Below are 17,971 nucleotides of genomic sequence, written 5' to 3' on the forward strand. Positions count from 1 at the left end.
CACAATTTCATACACTTATCTCTGTTTGTAATACAAATTACAATATTCAAGGAATCATGTAAATCTAAGGGAGTATGTTACAACGATGAAAGAATGCTTTCACTGAAAAAAGTAGGATTGCAAAGTGTATAGGTCTATTCTGTTTTATAGTTAACTTTGGGTTGTCTGTATTCTGGCCGTATCCTAGATATTGACTAATTGATCATCTGTCTAAGCAGAATTCCATTTTCGGAGCCGGGGAAAGTTTCTTCACCTTTCTATATCTTAACATCTTCATCTGCAAAATGAGGATGATGATAGTGTTTTCTTCATTGGACTGTTTTGATGGTTAAGCGAATTCATACAATATATTTAGGGTTGAGCCTGGGACATAAAAGGTATTAGGGTTGAGTAAGTGCTCAATGGATGTTAGCTTTTATTATTATTGGTTATTATTTTTATTCTAGCTTCTTTCCATTTTCTTTGTTCACTCATTTCCAGAGACAAAAGAATGACTTCTTAGTGGATTTGGGTGAAGCATTGAGCACGTGTAGTTTGACATTCTCCTCTTTTCCTGCCATGAAGTAAGCAGCAGCCTCAGCAGGAAAGGCTGTGAAGGGGTGGAATATTTAATACAGAGGAGGACTAGCAGGGACTCAGAGTGATCATGTCAGCTCTGTGCTGATGTTTAATTTCCTTCTCTCTAAATCCTATATCTTATTTCTCAATTTATTTAGAACTTAGGAGAGGGAAAAGGGAGTTTTGATTTTTGACTTGTTTAAACTACAGTTCATGGACTTGGAGTCAAGTTTGGGCAGGTAAGAGTTTTACTCCTAAACAATTCTGTCATGGCCAGCACTGCACAGGCACAGGAGGAGGACAGCATGGGCATCCTGGTGACAGAATGAGTTTGGAAGACAGCGAGAGAGAGAGAGAGAGCAAGGGACTAAGTCGGCAGGCTCAGTTCTTCCTCCAAATTTGTCCATCAGTGAAGTTGTTCTTCAATCTCCTGGGGAAGACAGATGTCAGGGAGAAGCTGCAAGTGTATCTCCTGTAGATGCTCTTTGGAAAAGTAGAACATCTCCCTGCTTTGTGGAAATAGAAACAATGGCAGATGTTTGTTTCTCTCCCTCCTCTTTACTCACACAAATGAATGATGGACAAATGAACAATAGGATGAGCTCATTTTATTGCCTTGAAATAACAAAAAAGATGAAAAGCCAACTCCCATGATATAGTAAATCAGATATAATAAAAACAATGATTATAAAAATGATTAATGAGGAAAATTCCCCCTTTCCCCACAGGACCTGCTCCACACATTTTCACTCCATTTCGGTGCTGAGTTGTCCTTCTTTGACCCTTTATACTGCAAAGAACTTCACTTCCTGTTTTCCTGAGAAATTTGAGCTCCCTCAATTCCCTTCTTTCCAGCCTCTTTCTCTCCATTGTTCTATTTCTTTCCTCTCTCTCTTGCTTCTTTATTATCTCTCTCTAAAGTGTCCTGTGTCTATTGCTTTTACTTCCTGTGTAACACATTGTAAATTCTCTTCTGTCTTCTCCATTCTTTTTTTAAAATTATTATTATACTTTAAGTTCTAGGGTACATGTGCACAATGTGCAGGTTTGTTACATATGTATACATGTGCCATGTTGGTGTGCTGCACCCATTAACTCGTCATTTACATTAGGTATATCTCCTAATGCTATTCCTCTCCCCTCTCCCCACCCCACGACAGGCCCTGGTGTGTGATGTTCCCCTTCCTATATCCAAGTGTTCTCATTGTTCAGTTCCCACCTATGAGTGAGAACATGCAGTGTTTGGTTTTCTGTTCTTGCAATAGTTTGTGGAGAATGATGGTTTCCAGCTGCATCCATGTCCCTACAAAAGACATGAACTCATCCTTTTTATGGCTGCATAGTATTCCATGGTGTATATGTGCCACATTTTCTTAATGCAGTCTGTCATTGATGGACATTTGGGTTAGTTCCAAGTCTTTGCTATTGTGAATAGTGCTGCAATAAACATACATGTGCATGTGTCTTTATAGCAGCATGATTTATAATCCTTTGGGTATATACCCAGTAATGGGATGGCTGGTTCAAATGGTATTTCTAGTTCTAGATCCTTGAGGAATTGCCACACTGTCTTCCACAATGGCTGAACTAGTTTACGGTCCCACCAACACTGTAAAAGTTTTCCTATTTCTCCACATCCTCTCCAGCACCTGTTGTTTCCTGACTTTTTAATGATCGCCATGCTAACTGGTGTGAGATGGTGTCTCATTGTGGTTTTGATTTGTATTTCTCTGATGGCGAGTGATGATGAGCTTTTTTTCATGTGTCTGTTGGCTGCATAAATGTCTTCTTTTGAGAAGTGTCTGTTCATATCCTTCGCCCACTTTTTGGTGGGGTTGTTTTTTTCTTGTAAATTTGTCTGAGTTCTTTGTAGGTTCTGGATATTAGCCCTTTGTCAGATGAGTAGATTGCAAAAATTTTCTCCCATTCTGTAGGTTGCCTGTTCACTCTGATGGTAGTTTCTTTTGCTGTGCAGAAGCTCTTTAGTTTAATTAGATCCCATTTGTCAATTTTGGCTTTTGTTGCCATTGCTTTTGGTGTTTTAGACATGAAGTCCTTGCCCATGCCTATGTCAATGGTATTGCCTAGGTTTTCTTCTAGGGTTTTTATGGTTTTAGGTCTAACATTTAAGTCTCTAATCCATCTTGAATTAATTTTTGTATAAGGTGTAAGGAAGCGATCCAGTTTCAGCTTTTTACATATGGCTAGCCAGTTTTCCCAGTACCATTTATTAAACAGGGAATTCTTTCCCCATTTCTTGTTTTTGTCAAGTTTGTCAAAGATCAGATGGTTGTAGATGTGTGGTATTATTTCTGAGGGCTCTGTTCTGTTCCATTGGTTTATATCTCTGTTTTGGTGCCATCTCCATTAAGCTACCAACGACTTTCTTCACAGAATTGGAAAAAACTACTTTAAAGTTCATATGGAACCAAAAAAGAGCCCACATTGCCAAGACAATCCTAAGCCAAAAGAACAAAGCTGGAGGCATCATGCTACCTGACTTCAAACTATACTACAAGGCTACAGTAACCAAAACTGTCTTCTCCATCCTACCGTAGATCATTTTCAAAAGTCGTTACTGTCCTTTACATAGTCAAATATAATGACCTTTTTTTTCTGCTGAATAAAAATTACATAAAACTATTCAATGCATTTTGGCAAATGTACACACACCAATAACATGTAAAACATTTTCTTCAGCCCAGAAATTTCCTCAGGCACCCTTCCAGTGAATTCTTACCTCTCATAAGCAATCAATATTCTGATTTCTGTCTTCTTTATAAATTAGTTTTACCATTCCTAGAACTAAATAAATGGAATCATATAGTATATACGTTTTTGTGTCTGTCTTCTTTTGCTTAGCACATTTTTTGAGACTCACATAACTGTTGCATTTATTAATAGTTCATTGGGTTTTTTGTTGTTGTTGTTTATTTATTTTTTTGAGACAGAGTCTGGCCCTACTCACCCAGGATGGAGTGCAATGAAGCGATCTCAGCTCACTGCAATCTCTGCCTCCTAGGTTCAAGTGATTCTCCTGCCTCAGCCTCCTGAGTAGCTGGTATTACAGGTGCCTGCCACCACACCCAGCTAATTTTTGTATTTTTAGTAGTGATGGGGTTTCGCCATATCAGCTCGGCTGGTCTCGAACTCCTGACCTCAAGTGATCTGCCTGCCTCGGCCTACCAGTGTTGGGATTACAAGCATGAGCCACCATGCCTGGTAGTTTTTGTTTATTCTGAGTAGCATTTCATTGCCGGAATAGGCCCTAAATTATTCGTCTTTTCTCCTATTGATGTATACTTGGGTTTTTTCCAGTTTAGGGCTATTATGAATTAAGTTACAATAAACATTATTGTACACATCTTTTTGTAAACATGTTTAATTTCATTTTCGTTTAAATTTCTAGGAGTAAAATGGAAATTTATTTCTCATAGTTCTGGAAGTTGGGAAGTGAAGATCAAGGTGCTGGCAGATGTGATGTCTGGTGAGGGTGTACTTCCTGGTTCATAGAGTGCCACCTTTCTCACTGTGTCCTCACATGGTAGAAGGGACAAGGAGTTCTCTGGGGCCTTTTTTGAGGACATTAATTACATTTATGAGGTTTACCCCCTCATCATGACCTAATCATCTCCCAAAGGCCCCGTCTCGTAATACCATCACAGTGGAGATTATATTTTAACATATGAATTTTGAAGAGACACAAATATTCAGACCATAGCACTATCATTTCTCTAATACCATACTATCTTGATTGCTGCAGCTGCATTGTAAGTTTTGAAATAAGGTAATGTGAGTCTTTTGATTTTATTCTTTATAATAGTTTGGCTATTCTAAGCCCTTTGAATTTCCATATACATTTTAAAATTGATTTGTCTTTTTTTTTTTTTTTTTAACGTGGGGTCTCACTATGTTTCCCAGGCTGGTCTTAAACTCCTGGGCTCAAGCAATCCTTCCACCTTCACCTCCCAAAGTTATGGGTTTACAGCCATGAGCCACAGCACCCAGCCCGAGTCAAGTCTTACACAAAAAAAGCTGTCAAAATTTTTATTTGGATCTATTATTGAATCTATAGATCAATATTAAAAAGTTGATATCTTAGCAATATTTTTCTTTTCTATTCTTGAATATAATGTATCTCTACTTTCATTTAGAGCCCCTTTACATTCTCTCAGTCATGATTTATAGTTTTCAGTGTAGAGGTCCCTCATGTCTTTTGTTATATGTACTCTTAACTATTTCATGAAGGGTTTTTTATACATTACTATAAATGGAAATCTTAAACTTTTATTTTCTAATTGTTTGTGGCTACAATATGGAGATACAATAGATTTTTAAAATATTGACTTGGTAGTTTGTGACTCTGTGTTAGTTCTACTAGTTTTGTTTGTTAGTTTGGATTATCACTCTTTAACATTTAAACTTTTGACCATCTCTTCAATTTTGAAATTTTCTTCTCTCACACCTTCAGAGATTCCTTGCTAATCTGGTTCTTCTTCTACTTCTCTGGTCATAACTTTGCTGGGTGCCTTTAATTTTTAATGGTCAGTTGTTTATATTTCTCAAGAATCTTTCTATTGGCTTCCTTTCTTTTCTCTCTGCCCATTTTCTTTTGTTTTTCCTGTCAGTCCCATGTATTCATATGGCTTCTACTGTGTATCGAGAAATCTATAGAATCCTCAGAATTCCCTTTGCTAGCACTGATGACTTCCTAACCTCCAGTCTCCCATTTTCAACTGCCTAAAAATTTAGTTCCCTCATTCTTACATTACTTCAATCTTAACACACTTCAACCTTGAGATCATTACATGTTTTCACTCTTAGCTTTTCAAACAGACACACCTGCATTAGAATTTTGACATTGTTACCTACCAGATAGGTAACTTGGGAAATTTATTTACTGCCTCTAAGAATGCTTTATTTTCCTCACTTTTAAAATAAGAGTAGTAATTCCAACCTCAGAGTTTTGTTGATGATTAAATTTAATGCACAGGCATGTAGTTGTGCTTAGTAATGTTAATTGCCTTCTGCTTCCTTATTCATAATATTTTTTCTTAGCTTACTATTCTCTCTTATTGCCCTATTTTATAAGTTCTTTTATTCAGGGCCAAATTCAAAATGTCAATTCTTTAGAAAAACTTGCAATATGCTTCAGAAACCATATCTGCAATTACAGAATCAAATTTCCTTAACCTTTTTCTCCTTAGCCAATGGTATTTGCTGTTCTCAGTTTATGGCTCTATTTAATATCTCCTTCTAAACCATGACATCCAAAAGGGCAGAATTTGTGGCTGATTCATCTTTGAACTTCCACAGCAATTGAGCAGTACTCATATCTATTTGGTACTAGGTATATTTATGTCTACGTATGCTTATGCCTGTACCTGTATCGATCTGTATACATAGGTGTGTCCATGTTCTCCTTGTCCTCTAGCTTTCTCTTGGATATGAGAAATGTATATGTATAAAGGAAGGAAATAGAATTTTCTTTTTCTTAAATCTAGGTTTTGATTACCTAACATACTTTTAACATAAGCCATCTGATTACAAAAGGTCTTTAAAAATGAAATTTCAGCAAAAACTTTTTATACTTATGATTCACAATAGTTGTAAACACTTGACTGAAGAAAGCTCAGATGAGCTACAAAAAATAAACTTACACATGGCTTCTGCTAAGTTGGGCCTATATAGTGGACTCTGTTATTCTTGTGAGTTTCATTCATATACTTTGGTGTTTTTTTTTTTAGATTAAAAAGTCTTACTTACATGAGTATAAATTATAACCAACTAGTCAGCATTCCTAGAGAACTTTGTTTTCTTAAGAATCTTGTTGAACTTCAACTTAACTACAATCAGCTGATATGCATACCTGAAGAGATTAAGTTCTTGAAGAAGCTTCAGAAATTTTTGCTAGCCAGAAACAACATTGGAGTTTTGCCAGAGGTGAGCAAAACATGGAGCCACACCACTTTGTTGTTGGAGAAGAACTCAACATGATGGGAGGTGGTTATAGATTAGATTTGGGTATCTGAGTATAAGCCATCACTTGCTTTCCCTCAGATTAAATGTAGTCAGTTCCCAAATCCCTATGACAGAGGAAGGCTATAATTTGAATTATCCCACATAGCTAGGGCTGCCAGATTTAGTAAATACAAATATAGAATGCTCACTGAAATTTGAATTCCAGACAAGCAATGATTAAATTTTTTTGCTATAAGTATGTTGCAAATATTTCATAGAATAGACTAAAAAACGTATTTATTGTTTGTCTGGTATTTCTTTTCTTTTTTTTTTTTGAGACAGAGTCTCGTTCTGTTGCCTAGGCTAGAGTGCAGTGGTACGATCTCGGCTCATTGCAACCTCCACATCCCAGGTTCAAGTGATTCTCCTGCCTCAGCCTCCTGAGTAGCTGGGATTACAGGAAGACACCACCACGCCCAGCTAATTTTTGTAATTTAATAGAGACGGGTCTTCACCATGTTGGTCAGGCTGGTCTCAAACTCCTGACCTCGTGATCTGCCCGCCTTGGCATCCCAAAGTGCTGGGATTATAGGCGTGAGCCACCGTGCCAAGCCTTGATATTTCAATTTAAGTGAGCATTATATATTTTATCTGGTAACCATGTATACAGAACAAAATACAAGTTCATTTTGGCTTTGGAATGTGTACTGGCTCTCCTCCTTTTCTCCTTCATATTCACTCTCTGTCCTGCCTTCTGCTTGGGAGACTGACCTGTGTGGGCAGCAGTGAACTCCTTTGTCTTCTGGTTTCCTCTTGGATATGGCAGATGAGAGGCACTAGCAGGAAGTGACAGGGCAGGAGGATAGCGAGTAGTTGATGGTATTCAACTACTTGAATTGTGGGTTGGCTGTGTGCCTTTCTGGAAGGCCACAACTAATGAACTAATAACATACTTACATGGGTAGATAGATAGATAGACAGATAACTGGATAGATAACAGGGGATTTATTAGGGGAATTGGCACACATAATTATGGAGACTGAGAAGTCCTACAGCAGGCTATCTGCAAGCTGAAGACCCTGGAGTGCTGGTAGTGTGACTGAGTCCAACTCTGAAAGCCTCAGAACCAGGGAAGCCAACTGTGTAATTCTCAGTTGGAGGTCAAAGGCCTGATTACCGGAGGTGGTGGCTGGAGGGGAAGGGTACTGGTATAAATCTTAGAGTCTAAAGGCTGGAGAGCCCAGAGTTCTGAGGTCCAAGGGCAGAAGAAGAAGTGTCCCAGCTCCAGAAGAGAGAGGAAATCACTTTTTTTCATCGAAGTCACTAACTGACAGGATGGTGCCCAGCAATACTGAAGATATATCTTTCCTACTCCTTCTACTGACTCACACACCCATCTCTTCTAGAAACAACCTCACACAGACACACCCAAAATAAAGCTTTACCAGCATTCTAGGTATTCCTTAATCCAGCCAAGTTGGCACCTAAAATTAACCATCACACTAGACTTCTTGTAGTTCTATCCCAAACAACTGTTTACTCTTAATGGAACATCATTTGTTCCAAAGAACTCAAAGAATCTCAGCTTAAACTTCACTTTTTCCAGGAAGCCTTTCCTGACCTCCTAATACCAAATTTTCCACGTCACTGTTTCCTTAACCCTTCGTAACACTTCTCATTCTCATAGCACAACTTTGCCCTTGCCTATTTGTGAGTTTTTAAACCTTCATTGAATACTCGTGAGGGGTATACACATGCAAAGATTAGAACAAGGCAGCAACAAATATCAACAGCAATAATAGTGGCAGTCATGGCAGCAAAAATGAACAAATGAAAATGAAAGAGTCGACAGCAATGGAAGTAATGCTATGAAGTGTTTTCAAGTAGGGTGGGAAACCCTTATATCATAACATGAGATACTGAAGGAACACATTGGAGTCTGAAAATCTCTGCAGCTAATACAATACAAAGGAGAGTATCATGGCAATGGAAGATTATGTAGGACTTAAGAAGAGAACTCCCTTCAAGGATTTGCTGCCTAGCTGTAGGGAAGGGGATTGCAGACAGCCTCTAGCTGTTAGCTCTTTCAGGGTCTGCCTTAGCTGCAGAGAGCCTCTTTTCTTGCCCAAGGTCATGCTCTTCCTAAAGCATTCTGCATCTTGTGACCTAACAAGGGAGCGATATAAAGGCTTGGCCATTTCTGCCTGATAGAGAAGAATTTGGATGGGCAACAGCCCTCTGGAGCTCCCCACCCACCTAAACAAGATTCTATTGTGTCTGAATCCCACCTCAACTTCCCCATCTGCTCAGTCCTGCTTCCTGACCCTGCCTTTTACAGGGGTGATCCCTAATAAACATTTAGCACCCCAAATTCCATCTCAGCATCTGCTTCCAGAGAATGAAACCTGAGATAACATGTGACAAAACTGAAGAGGAAGAGTACTGGCATGACTAAAGAGGCATATCGTCTCCCTAGGGAGAGGTATGATCATCAATATATGAGTGACGTTTTAGAAATATCACTATAAGTGGTTGGGACTGTTTAGTAAGTCATACTTCTATTTTTCAATTTTTAAGTTTTTTTTTTTTAATGTTTCCACTTAAAAAGAAATAATACTTATCCTTTGCTTGCTAGTAGAAACACCAGAACCCAGATGCATTATGACAACCGTGTGGTTACTATGGTAATGAGCAGTCACATTTGGCATGTAGTAGAGGCGGTAACAGATCTTCTTTCTTTTATAAGGAAAGGGTTGTGTTAGCACAGGGCTAAGTAAAAGGTAGATGCTTAATAAATCCTGGTGGAATTTTTAATAGAGACAATACTCTAGGATTACATCTGTTTTCTGTTTCTCAACGTCTTTCTATTTTTAATAATTGACAATGTCTACTGAGTGCTCACTACATAGTAGGCCTTTAGTAAGCACTTTCAGATTCGTAACTCAATTAATTCAACAACCATATGACTTAAGGGCTTCTATTAGCATTTTCATTTTACAAATGAAGAAATTGAAGTACAAAGAAATTAAGAAATTTGCCCATAGTTATAGTACCTGCCAGAGGTGAGATTTGAATCTAGAAGTAGTGTAACTCACCGTGGCTATGTTACGTTGCCCCAGAGTGGTCAGAGGAAATGAAGAATTCAAAGATATCTGGCAGTCCAGGATATGGGGATCTGCTTGGGAAGATGTACTGAAGAATTGGTCGGTACAGTGATTAGAAAGACGGCTGCCTTCGTCATGTTGGAGCTTTAAAAAAATTTATGATTTTCCTTATGATTTTGAATATTAGATTAAAAAAATCTCTTCTGTTTTCTGACACAGGAACTTTGTGATCTTAAAAAACTAAGAATCCTAGACATAGCTGGAAATATTATTCAGATATTTCCATCAGGAGTAAGTAGAGTCAACTTTCATTATAACTGAAAAATAATGTTGTTTATGCTATTGGGAATAGAAAAAATATGGGCAGACAGTAAAATCTATAGTAACTGGAAACTTAAATTATACAAATGACTCAAAGATTTGCTTTTAGAATTTCAAAACCTGTTCTCTCTTGTTTCTTTCTTTGTGCTCTGTGCCTGCTGAACTTGTTTGAACTAAGTGAACTCTGATTGCTATCATAAATATTTTAATATATCAGCTATGATTAAATTTTTTGGTTATTACACACTGCTTTTGGTCACCTCTGACTTTTTGAAAATATTACTTTCCAGAGCATAAATTTTTATCCCTTGTAATTAATCCAAGGGTGACACTTTTGTTAGTTGTTTTTAGGCCATAAACAATGAAAAATGCACTTTTTTCTCATTTGAAAATGAATTTTGACCTCATTTTATTTCAAATACGGTGAAACCGTTTGTCTTGGCAACTCCTAACTTTTGAGAAAGAAATGTCAGTTTTCCTATTGCATTTTTATATCCAATTGAACATGCTTAAATTCATGGGAATAATGAGAAGTCCATCTATCCAGAAGGTATTCAATGAATAGTTGTTGACCCATTAATTATTTTTCCTGATTTATCCACTCTAAATTGAGGTTTCAGTCTTTTTCTGCCTCCTAGAGCAATATTTTATACTGAAGGTAATTCAAATATAAAAAAATGAGTGTAAAGTCTGTGTTTTAGAAAAAAGTATACAGTTTTTAAATTGTGGCAAAATATACACAACGTAAAGTTTACCATTTTGATCATTTTTACTTGTATAGTCCACAGTACTAAGTACTTTCACATTGTTGCACAACCATTGGCATCATCCATCTCTAGAACCTGTTCATCTTCTCCAACTGAAACTCTGTATCCATTCAACTCTAACTCGCCAGTCCCTTTGTACACCTATTTTAGAAGTTCCTATAAATACTTTGAAATACGATATTTCCCCCCTCCATGGCAACCACAAATCTACTCTATGTCTCTGAATTTGACTACTCTGGGTACCTAGAGTACCTAGAGTAAGTGGAACCAGATATTTGTCCTTTTACCACTGACTTATTTCACTTAGTAAAATATGACTAACATTAATTTATCTTATAGAATGTGTCAGAGTTTCCTTCCTTTTTAAGGCTGAATAATATTCAGTTGTATGTATATACGACATTTTGTCTATCCACAGGTATCTGCCCACCTGTGGGACCTTGGGCTGTTTTCTCATTTTGGCTATTGCTGCTATGAACATGGGTATACAAATATTTGTTCTTTATCTGCTTTCAGATCCTCTGGGAATATACTTAGATGAAATTGTTAAATCATATGATAATTCTATGTTTAATTTTTTAAGGAATCACCACAGTGTTTCAAAAAATGTGTAGATTTGAATGTTTAGTAAAAATTGGCTATTGTTAATATTGACCCTGAAAATGCGACATGGTTTTATTTACCCTCTGTGTCTTAATTTAACTCTCTGTGTCCTGTGACGCCTCCCTGACTTCCAAAGCAGGCTTCTGGTGCCACTTTTTCTATGGTATCCCTGGTGCCACTGCTACTTCTATGGTACCTTCTGTTGCCACTTTTTCTATGGTGTTTCTATGGTATGCTTGAGCAATATAATGGAGTAATTCATTTCAAGTCTTTCTCGCTTTTGGATGGTAAGCTTCCAGAGAAAGAATACTCTTTTTTTCCTCTATACTTGCAGTGTCTTGAATTTTAACTCAATACATATTTGTTAAATGAACAAATCTAACTAACGTTCTTAAACTTCATTTATTTTTCACCTTAGTAATCTGTTAATTGACTGTTTCTTCTATGAAGTGATTCTGTACTTAACAATTTTGATAAAACATAATTACTTAGATCTCAATAATTTAGAGTAATTTTGACAGATCTGAGTTGGTTTCATCTGTGTAGTACCTATTTCAGAAATTTCTATAAACACTCTAACGTAAGATGATCTGCAAACTCATCTGAGCTTTGGTCCAACCATTTCAAATTATTTTGGTTCAACTGATTCAAAATCAAAGTTTCCCACATTAAAAATATGGCACAAGTGGTGGACCTAGAGGATAAATGACTGACTCTAGGTCACACTATGATTATCAGTGAAAGAGAGTAAGTTTCAAAGTAATGGTAGAGAACATTCAAAACAAGCCATACTTTTTGTGAAACAGAGTAGTGTAGAAGTGAATAACATAGACTTTGGAGTCATATACACATGAGTTTAAAGCACTAATTTCCTATTTTCTAAATTTGTGATCTCAAACAATTTGCTTAATTTCTAAGAGTTGCTGTTTCTTCATCTATATAATGACAATATTAAAACCACTAACCTCATAAGGTTGTTATGTCAAGCAGTGACTATGAAGCATTTTGTGCATAGTTGGTTTCCAGGAATGGAAACTATTATATGTTGTGTATAAAATATATACCAATAGTGAAATACTAATAAGTAATATATAATTATAGCAATCATATGCTCTCTACTGGTGATAATAAGAAGCATTAACCTTGTGAAGTACATTTTTAAAAACATTTTTAAACTATGAGAATATTCAAACATACATAAAAACAGAAAAGCAAAATAAAGCTCTGCGTACCCGTTACTTTTAAGTGTATTCTTAACTCAAAGATTTAAAACCGCATTGTGCATAAGTGCCTTTGAGTAGTTTATTTTGCTGCTTTATAACTACTTTTTAAAATAAGTATTTATTTAAGAGTGTTTTGCTATTTTATGATTTAAATAAATTTGGTGTACAATTTAGAAAATGCAATTTTTTTAGAACAGTTTTTTTTTCTTTGAAATTCACATGGCATTTGAACATTTGAAACTATTTTCTTTCTTTTGAAATGAATTTATTTATACACAAAAGTGAGTCATTTAAAGAAAACATTAAGTAAATGGTGGCACAGGCAGCATGCAGCCCATCATGGTGCTATTTTGTAGCTATGGTGAAAATCATGAAAGAGGTGAATGACTGATGTTTGGAAAACTCTGCTAGAACATTCATTCTGGGTGGTTGGACTGCCTGAGGGAGAGGTCAGGGTCTGCCTGAATTGGGCATTCTTGGTGGGGGAAGCAGCATGTACGGATTAGTGTGAACGTGTTAGGAAGGATGGGAAGCTCGTATGATAGTGGTGCAGGGTACTGGGGTGATACAGAGGCCTTCCTCCGAGGTCAGGCTATGGACTTTGACTCCCAGGGGGAGAATCCAGGGGCGGATGCGTTGCAGGGAAGTGACAGCAGGCCAGTGTTTATCAGAAGGTTGGAACCACTGCTAGTAGAGATAGTGCTGTCGTCCGGTGGGCAGGGCCCCAGGCCTCCCATCGTGAACTCTTTCCATTCATCCCCAGCTTAGGTGCAGAGCCACGGATCCTAATTTTCACCAGGACTTTTGTATAAGAATATACATTAAATGGAAATTTACAGTAAAAAATGGGACTATTATAAATATTTGTTCATATGTGTTAGATTAAAAGAGTTTCTGTGTTATTTAGATATTAAGAAAAAATCTGGCATGATCACATAGTGAATGAATTGTTTCAGAAATGGCCAGGTATGGTGACTCACGCTGCAATCCCAGCACTTTGGGAGGCTGTTGCGGGAGGATTGCTTTTGATTCCAGGAGTTCCGGATCAGCCTGGACAACATGGTGAAACCCCTGTCTCTACAAAACAAACAAACCACCAAAAAAATTAGCTTGAGTGTGGTGGCACACCCTGTGGTCCCAGTTCCTTGAGGTGAAAGTATCACTCAAGCCTGGGAGGTTGAGGTTGCAGGAAGCTGAGATGGTACTCCAGGCTGGGCAACACAGTGAGACCCTGTCTTAAAAAAAAAAAAGAAATGTCTTGGTTCTGTTATGAACATGTAGTCAGATCTGCTACAGAGAGACTTTAGTTTCTTTCCTTATCTCTTTTTTCCTTTCCTTTATTTTAACTTAAAAAAAAATTAAAACTTAAGAATTTTAGAAGTTGTACAACTTCTGCATTCTTCTTAAAATGTCAAGCAAAATAATAGTATGGAATCAAAAGTTTTGGCTGGGCGTGGTGGCTTACGCCTGTAATCACAGCACTTTGGGAGGCAAGGCGGGTGGATCACCAGGTCAGCAGATCGAGACCATCCTGGCTAACACGGTGAAACCCTCACTCTACTAAAAGTACAAAAAAATCAGCAGGGCTTGGGCGGGTGCCTGTAGTCCCAGCTACCCAGGAGGCTGAGGCAGGAGAGTGACGGGAACCCGGGAGGCAGAGCTTGCAGTGAGCCCAGATAGCGCCACTGCACTCCAGCCTGGGCGACAGAGTGAGACTCCGTCTCAAAGAAAAGAAAGCTTCCATTCCAGGACCTCTTCATGTGTGTTTTTAGAAAAGTCTGTTAAAGCAGTTTTTTTTCACACGATACTATGTCTGGATTGGTTTTATTATATTTAATTGCCCAGTATGATTTTTCTTTTAAAAAAGTACCATCTGGTCAGGCGCAGTGGCTTACGCCTGTAATCCAAGCACTCTGAGAGGCCGAGGCAGGCTATCACCTCAGGTCGGGAGTTTACAACCAGCCTAACCAACATGGAGAAACTCCGCCTCTACTAAAAATACAAAACTAGCTGGGCGTGGTGGCGAATGCCTGTAATCTCAGTTACTCAGGAGACTGAGGCAAGAGAATCGCTTGAACCCAGAACGCAGAGGTTGCAGTGAGCCAAGATCATGGTGCCATTGTACTCCAACTTGGGCAACAAAAGCGAAACTCCATCTCAAAAAAAAAAAAAAAAAAAAAAGGACTATCCAGGTGTTCTCCATAAGGCGTTAAAATATATCAATAGCCGAAAGATCAGCAAGAGAAAGCAAAACTCTGGGGGCTATTTTGATCTGATCTATCATTGCACAATTTTAGAACATTCTCAGTTTTCTCATATATAATTTTTTGATACCTAATTCCTGTCAGAGACATACCAAATTATTTATTGTGTTAGTTTGCAAGTGTCCTCAGCTTCTTGAATGAATGGGTATTAAGATTTAAGATGTTGTCTTCATTTATCCTTTTGTAAGTAGCATTTTTCTGGTAATTCATTCATTGTAGAAAATAAGTAAATAAATATAGGAAGAGTAAAATGTAAGGTGTCTTTAAGCTTACCTTCCAGAGATAACACTTTATTGTTTTCTTCAAGAATCTCATTTTTATATTCTCATTTAAAAAACCTTCAATGTATGCTGCATAAAGAAATACATGTCTTACTTTGTCATTTTCACTTAACGTTATATATTAAGCACTTTCCTTAAATGAATATTCTTCAATATGTGATTTTTAATCATTGGGTATTCTTCTACCTTTTCTTTATCATGTTTACTTTTTCTGACATTTTTATTTATTGCTGGAATTAGAATTGGATTTTGAATGAACAAGCCTTTGAGAGCAAGGATGATCTGAAATAAAATGTCTTTATTTGTATCTGTCTTTGAGAGAATAACATATCTGAAGTATGGCCTTTAGTGGACACTGGGCAATCTATGGCAACACTGTCAGTTGTTCAGTTAGTGCAGGAAACAGTGATACTTGTTTTATTGGTTTCCTGAGGCTGCTATAGCAAAATATCACAACCTGGGGCTTAAAGGACATGTCTTTGTTTTCTCTTCTTAGAAGGATACCAGTCCTTGGATTGTGGCCCACTCTAATCCAGTATGACCTCACTTTAACTAGTTACATCTACAAAGACTGTTTCCACATAAAGTCACATTCTGAGGTTCAAGGTGGATATGAATCTTGGAGGACACTATTTAACCCATTATACTTTGATAGAACATTGAGTTTATTACTCTTATTTAGAATCTGCAAGGGCAATTGGTATAAACCTCCTTGATGACGTTTATATGACATTCCAATTCCATAAACAATTCCTGAGTACCTTCTCTGTAGCCAAGCTCTCTTCTAATCTGGGGAAGCAAGTGAAGAAATATGAATGTTGCTGTATAGAAACTTTGGAATTTGTGTTTGAAGAAATCTCTAAACATTGAAGTGGAACCTGGAGACATCAGAAGAACAAGATAAATATGTGATTTTTAATGATGGACAGAAATTTAAAATTAGAAAAATCAAAGAAACTGGCATGAATTAGCTTGAACAAAGATGCAAGTCAGGTAGGTGGTAATTTCATTGTTGAGTTCAAAATACTAAGGGGAAAGTGACCTGTTGCCTTTGTAACTTTTGATGATAGGGAAAGAAAAAGCATTATTATTTGCTGCTGAAGGGTTTTGGATAGGCTATCATCGTGGGATTTCTGGGAAGAAAGGATTACTAATATCTTTCTTTAGGTCAGAAAACTCAGTCTCTGAAGTAGTTGTGATTCAGTCTTTTCAACAGAAAACAAAGTAAATTATTGAAATTTTATGGTTCCTTTGAAACGGTTTTTTATTTAATCTTTTAGTCACAGGTCTTCTTTCTCTAGCTCCTCTTTCCCTCAGGATCCCAGTTATTTTTCAAACTGCAATCATTTGAAGAAAAAGATGACCTGACAAAAGTGAGAAAAAGTTTTAATGATCATCACCAGGGAACATCATGAGGTTTGTGTTTGATGTGAAGTTTATAACAAAATATCATGTATAAAACATTGCAGACCAAATAGAAAACTTCACATTTCAATAAGCTCTTAGTTAGAATCCTCCATTAGCAATCTATCTAACAACCTGTACTATTATGACTACTTTTCAAATTCACAAATAGTGTTCAGAGTTATCTTTCTGGATGAATACTTTGCCATTATCTAAAAATTTGCAAGTTATCAAATCTGTTTATTATTGAATATTTCCTTGAAGAAGAGAGATTTGGTATCATTATTCCTGTTTGGAGCTGAGGACATTGAGGCTCCAGAGTAGTTTGTCTGCAGCAGCGACCCTCAAACTTGAATGTGCATCAGAATCCCCTGGATGCCTTCTTAAAACCCAGAAGGCTAGGCCCTCCTTCTAGGATTTCTGAGTCAGTAGGTTGGGGATCCCACGGGTTTGCATTTCTATTATGTTCTTGGGTAATGCTGATGCTGTAAGTCCAGCAACTACACTTGGAAAACCATTGGCCTGAATGATGGAACAGTGGCAGAGCTTGAACTTGCACTCAAGACTTTTGGCTACACTCTCAGGACTCCTCCTGCCTCTGAGGAATCCATTCTTGTCTCAGGTTGGAGCAATCTCTGTCATGCTATCCAAATAAGGCATTTCTTTGAGCTCACTGGGAGTTTGGGTTCTGAGAATTTCACTGTGTCCTTGACTAAAACGATACTCAAGGAACATTCTTTGGACAATAGAATTCTTGTACACTCTGAAAAATATTTCACATAGATACTAGGATTTTGGTATGTGAACACAAGGAATGCCTATATAGTTGGAGGCTGAGTTTTATATGTTGTTTAATTCAGTTAGCCTTACTTCTTTTTAGCCACACTGTGGATGTACTTGGTGCGTATATGCCACTGACAAAACTTCTTAAACATTTATTCATCAGCCAATCTAAAATTGGAGAGATTTTTTAGCATGTGAATTTAACACTAAATTTTATTTTGGAGAAATTTGGGGAAGGCCAAATCTTTATCATGTTACTTTCATTTCTGAGTTTTGCCTTTTTAAAGTTCACCCTTTGCATTGGGTGATTGTAGTTTGGAAGTGAAACTCAAGTGTAGCTAAAACATTTACAAGGATACAGATAAATGTGGCAGCTTACAAGAAAGTGCTTTGCTAAGAGTAGACACTTAAGAAATGTGCTTAAAAAGATGTAAATTATACCCAATGCTACATTTTCCACATGCACTACTTTCTTTCAGTTTCAAATTCATGATATTAACATTCATGTGAATCTGTAGCTTCCATAAACACATTCTGTGTCAGAGTTAAGAATCTTAAGTATTTGTATATCCCTAAGGTTTGTAGGCACATACTGTTTTTATAAGAAAAAAAAAAATAAAGCGGGAAAGCCTCATGCAATGTTGTCATGAGAAAAAGTGTGCTTGGACTATTTATGTGAAATCATAGTTATAGCACCTATTC

The 17,971-nt window shown here is 37.1% G+C and overlaps 1 protein-coding gene across 1 annotated transcript in view; it reads left to right on the plus strand.

Annotated features, from left to right (window-relative positions):
- The window catches only part of LRRC69 (leucine rich repeat containing 69), a 105,740-nt gene that overhangs the window by 23,724 nt on the left and 64,045 nt on the right, over positions 1-17,971 (plus strand). Inside the window, 2 exon segments of the mRNA NM_001193750.2 lie at positions 6,306-6,501; positions 9,843-9,914. Coding sequence (NP_001180679.1) covers positions 6,306-6,501; positions 9,843-9,914 — 268 coding nt within the window.

This window comes from Macaca mulatta, chromosome 8, assembly GCF_049350105.2.
Source record: "Macaca mulatta isolate MMU2019108-1 chromosome 8, T2T-MMU8v2.0, whole genome shotgun sequence".
Taxonomy (NCBI): domain Eukaryota; kingdom Metazoa; phylum Chordata; class Mammalia; order Primates; family Cercopithecidae; genus Macaca; species Macaca mulatta.